Source organism: Leucoraja erinacea, unplaced genomic scaffold, assembly GCF_028641065.1.
Source record: "Leucoraja erinacea ecotype New England unplaced genomic scaffold, Leri_hhj_1 Leri_1167S, whole genome shotgun sequence".
Lineage (NCBI taxonomy): Eukaryota > Metazoa > Chordata > Chondrichthyes > Rajiformes > Rajidae > Leucoraja > Leucoraja erinaceus.
Genome location: NW_026575415.1, coordinates 45,940 through 49,644, shown reverse-complemented (window position 1 = coordinate 49,644; position 3,705 = coordinate 45,940). Strand labels below are relative to the sequence as shown.

Genomic DNA, 3,705 nt, shown 5'->3' with positions numbered 1-3,705 from the left:
ACTCTTAAAACTTTTCCTTTAAATGTCCTCCATTTCTATTCTACATCTTTCCCATAAAACAAAATGTCCCAATTTAGTCCTTTTAAATCCTTTCGCATCTCCTCAAAGTTAGCCTTTCTCCAATCAAAAATCTCAACCCTAGGTCCAGTTCTGACCCTCTCCATAATTATATTGAAACTAATAGTATTGTGATCACTGGTCCCGAACTGTCATACCTCTGCCAACTCCACTTCATAACAAGAGTTGAATATAAGAGCAAAGAGGTCCTTCTACAGTTGTACAGGGCCATGGTGAGACCACACCTGGACTATTGTGTGCAGTTTTGGTCCCCAAATTTGAGGAAGGACATTATTGTTGTTGAGGGAGTGCAGCATAGGTTTACAATGTTAATTCGCTGGATGGCGGGAATGTCATATGTTGAGAGAATGGAGCGGCTGGGCTTGTATACACTGGAATTTAGAAGAATGAGAGGGATCTTATCGAAACCATTAAGATTATTAATTAGGGTTTGGACATGCTAGAGGCAGGAAACATGTTCCCGATATTGGGGGAGTCCAGAACCAGGGGCCACACAGTTTAATAAGGGGTAGGCCATTTAGAACGGAGATGAGGAAAAACGTTTTCACCCAGAGAGTTGTGAATCTGCCGATTCCCTGGATGCTTTCAAGAGAGATTTAGATAGAGCTCTTAAAGATAGCGGAGTCAGGGGATATGGGGAGAAGGCAGGAACGGTGTACTGATTGGGGATGATCAGCCATGATCACAGTGAATGGCGGTGCTGGCTCGAAGGGTTGAATGGCCTACTCCTGCACCTATTGTCTATTGTTTATTTGGTAGATACAAAATGCTGGAGTAACTCAGCGGGTGAGGCAGCATCCCCGGAGAGAAGGAATGGATGATGTTTCGGGTAGAGGCCCTCTTTAGTACATTTGTTTGTCTTGTATTATGGTGGTAGGTTTTGTTTCGCTTTATTTTATGGTTCAATATTGTTGATAATAATTGATTGTAATATTTTTGGTTTAATAAACAGTGCCGGCCCCGCTCACACTGAACCCGGACACGGCTAACCCGTGGCTGCAGCTGTCCGAGGATCTGTGCAGCGTGTGGATGGGTGCGGAGCGGCAGTCCCTGCCCGAGTCCCGGTGGAGATTTGACCGATGTGCCGGCGTGCTGGCGACGCAGGGCTTCACGTCCGGCTGCCACTACTGGGAGGTGGAGGTTGGCGGCAAGACGGGGTGGGACCTCGGCGTGGTGCGGCGATCGTGCCAGAGGAAGGGCAGGGTGGAGCGCCGGCCCCGGGAAGGCTACTGGAGGGTGAGCCTGCGGAGAGTCGAGGGGTACCAGGTTGTCACCGAGCCCCCCACCCCCCTCACCCTGGAGCGCGGACCCATGACTGTCGGCGTCTACCTGGACCACGAGGGCGGCCAGGTGTCCTTCTACGATGCCGGCAGCATGGTGCACCTGTACACCTTCTCCCACACCTTCTCCGAGACCCTCTACCCCTACTTCTGTCTGTGCCTCACTGACGGGGGCAAGAACGCAGAGCCCATGAAGATCTGCCGGCTCACCAGCCAGTCCCGGCATCACCTGCCGGTGGCATTACCCGCCCACTCCGATACCTCATCCACCACCACCCGCCACCTCCACACATCCTAACTGTGGATAGACACAGAGTGCTGGAGTAACTCAGCGGGTCAGGCAGCATCTGTGGAGAACATGGATAGGTGACGTTTCACAGAGTGCTGGAGTAACTCAGCGGGTCAGGCAGCATCTGGTTTCTTCCCACACTTCAAAGACGGACAGGTTTGTTTGCTAACTGGCTTCCATAAAGTTGTAAATAATCCTTAGTATTTACGATAGTGTTAGTGTGCTGGTTGCTGTGGACTAGGTGGGCCGGAGGGCCTGTTTCCATGCTGTATCTCAAGTCTAAAGATCACTCCCCACATATCTCCAGCGGTGGAGGGGCCAATCACAGTGTATGAACTCCGAACAAACTTCTCAGGATGTGTGTTGATGATGTGAAATAATTTTGAGAGGTAAATTATGTACCGCTTGATTTTACGTTTGTCTGTTGCTGTCGATAAGTTACTGGGCACTGGGATGAGCGAGGAACCTCACGCGTGGATGGAGAGATGGAATAGAATACGGGTAGAGTGTGTGAGACAAAGAAACATAGAAAAATAGATGCAGGAGGAAGCCATTCAGTCCTTCGAGCTAGCACCGCCATTCAATATGATCATGGCTGATCAAATAAATTTAGTACCCCATTCCTGCTTTTTCCCCATATCCCTTGATTCTGTTAGCCCTAAGAGCTAAATCTAGCTCTCTCTTGAAAACATCCAGTGAAATGGCCTCCACCGCCTTCTGTGGCAGAGAATCCCACAGATTCACAACTCTCTGGATGAATCTTCTTGGGGTTTTATTTCATTTGATCACTGAAAGCACCAAGGCTTCAATGATTAAAAAAAGTGCCACTACTTCCTGAGAAGATTAGGGAGAGTCGGTTTGTCAAGGAGGACTCAAGGAGAGCATACTGATTGGCTGCATCGTGCCTTGGTTCAGTAACTTGAACGACCAGGAGAGGAAAAGAGGAAAAGTTGTGACCACTGCCCAGTCCATCATCGGCTCTGACCTTCCCACCATCGAAGGGATCTATCGCAGACCCTGCCTTAAAAATGCTGGCAGCATCATCAAGGACCCACACCATCCTGGCCACACACTCATCTCTTCGTTGCCATCGGGAGGAAGGTACAGGAGCTTGAAATCTGGAATATCCAGGTTCAAGAACAGCTTCTTCCCCACAGCCATCAGACTATTAAACACAACACAACATATTAAACAAGCTCTGAACAATAACAGTCTATTGCACTTTCTGTTTGTTTATTGTGTATATATATGGTATATGGTATATAGACACACTGAACTGTTATCTCCTGTTCTCTATTATATTCTGTTGTGCTGCAACAAGCAAGAATTGCATTGTCCTATCTGGGACACACGACAAGAAAACTCTCTTGACTTGATTCTCTTGGCACGTAATTCGAATAAACAAAACCTTTCTATTAGATTCTTGTGAATTTTACTGGTTGGGCGAATTATCCAAATTCAACAAAGGGGCATTAAATGTATCTATTGCATTAATCTATTAATGTATCATTTTGTCATGTTTTGGGGGTCTTTGCTTCCGCAAATGCTTTCTGATCAATTTAATGACACCAGAAGTTCACTTCTCGCTCCTGCATTGAGGGTCTCTCCACTATTCCACCTCATGCATGTGCGGCATCTGCTGACTCTTGTGTCCCAGTGAATTCTGGACATCAACAACAATGAACCAAGCATTATCAATTATTATATGTTATATGGAAACACATCACATGCTTGTAGAACTTCAAAATAGCAGAATATGGTTTACAAATATGCAACACATCAAGAAGGTTCGTACAAATTTCATGCACGCAACCTCATGCATGTCATGTTCAGTTCACTGAAGTGCCGCTTTCAACTGATGCCGCACTGTCTAAATGTTTAAGAAAGAACTGCAGGTGCTGGAAAAATCGAAAGTAGACAGAAATGCTGGAGAAACTCAGCGGGCGAGCAGCATCTATGGAGCGAAGGAATCGGTGACGTTTCGTGTCGAGACCCTTCTTCAGGCTGCCCCACCCGCTGAGTTTCTCCAGCATTTGTGTCAACCATGTTCCGTTGTGC

The 3,705-nt window shown here is 47.2% G+C and overlaps 1 protein-coding gene across 1 annotated transcript; it reads left to right on the top strand.

The window, feature by feature from the left end:
* Nucleotides 1–1,030: 1,030 nt before the first annotated feature.
* On the top strand, nt 1,031–3,065 carry LOC129715405 (E3 ubiquitin-protein ligase TRIM69-like; the record flags this gene model as incomplete). Its single annotated transcript, XM_055665296.1, has 1 exon — nt 1,031–3,065. A coding segment is annotated over one exon (626 nt), but the record flags the coding sequence as incomplete, so codon positions are not given.
* Nucleotides 3,066–3,705: the final 640 nt, after the last annotated feature.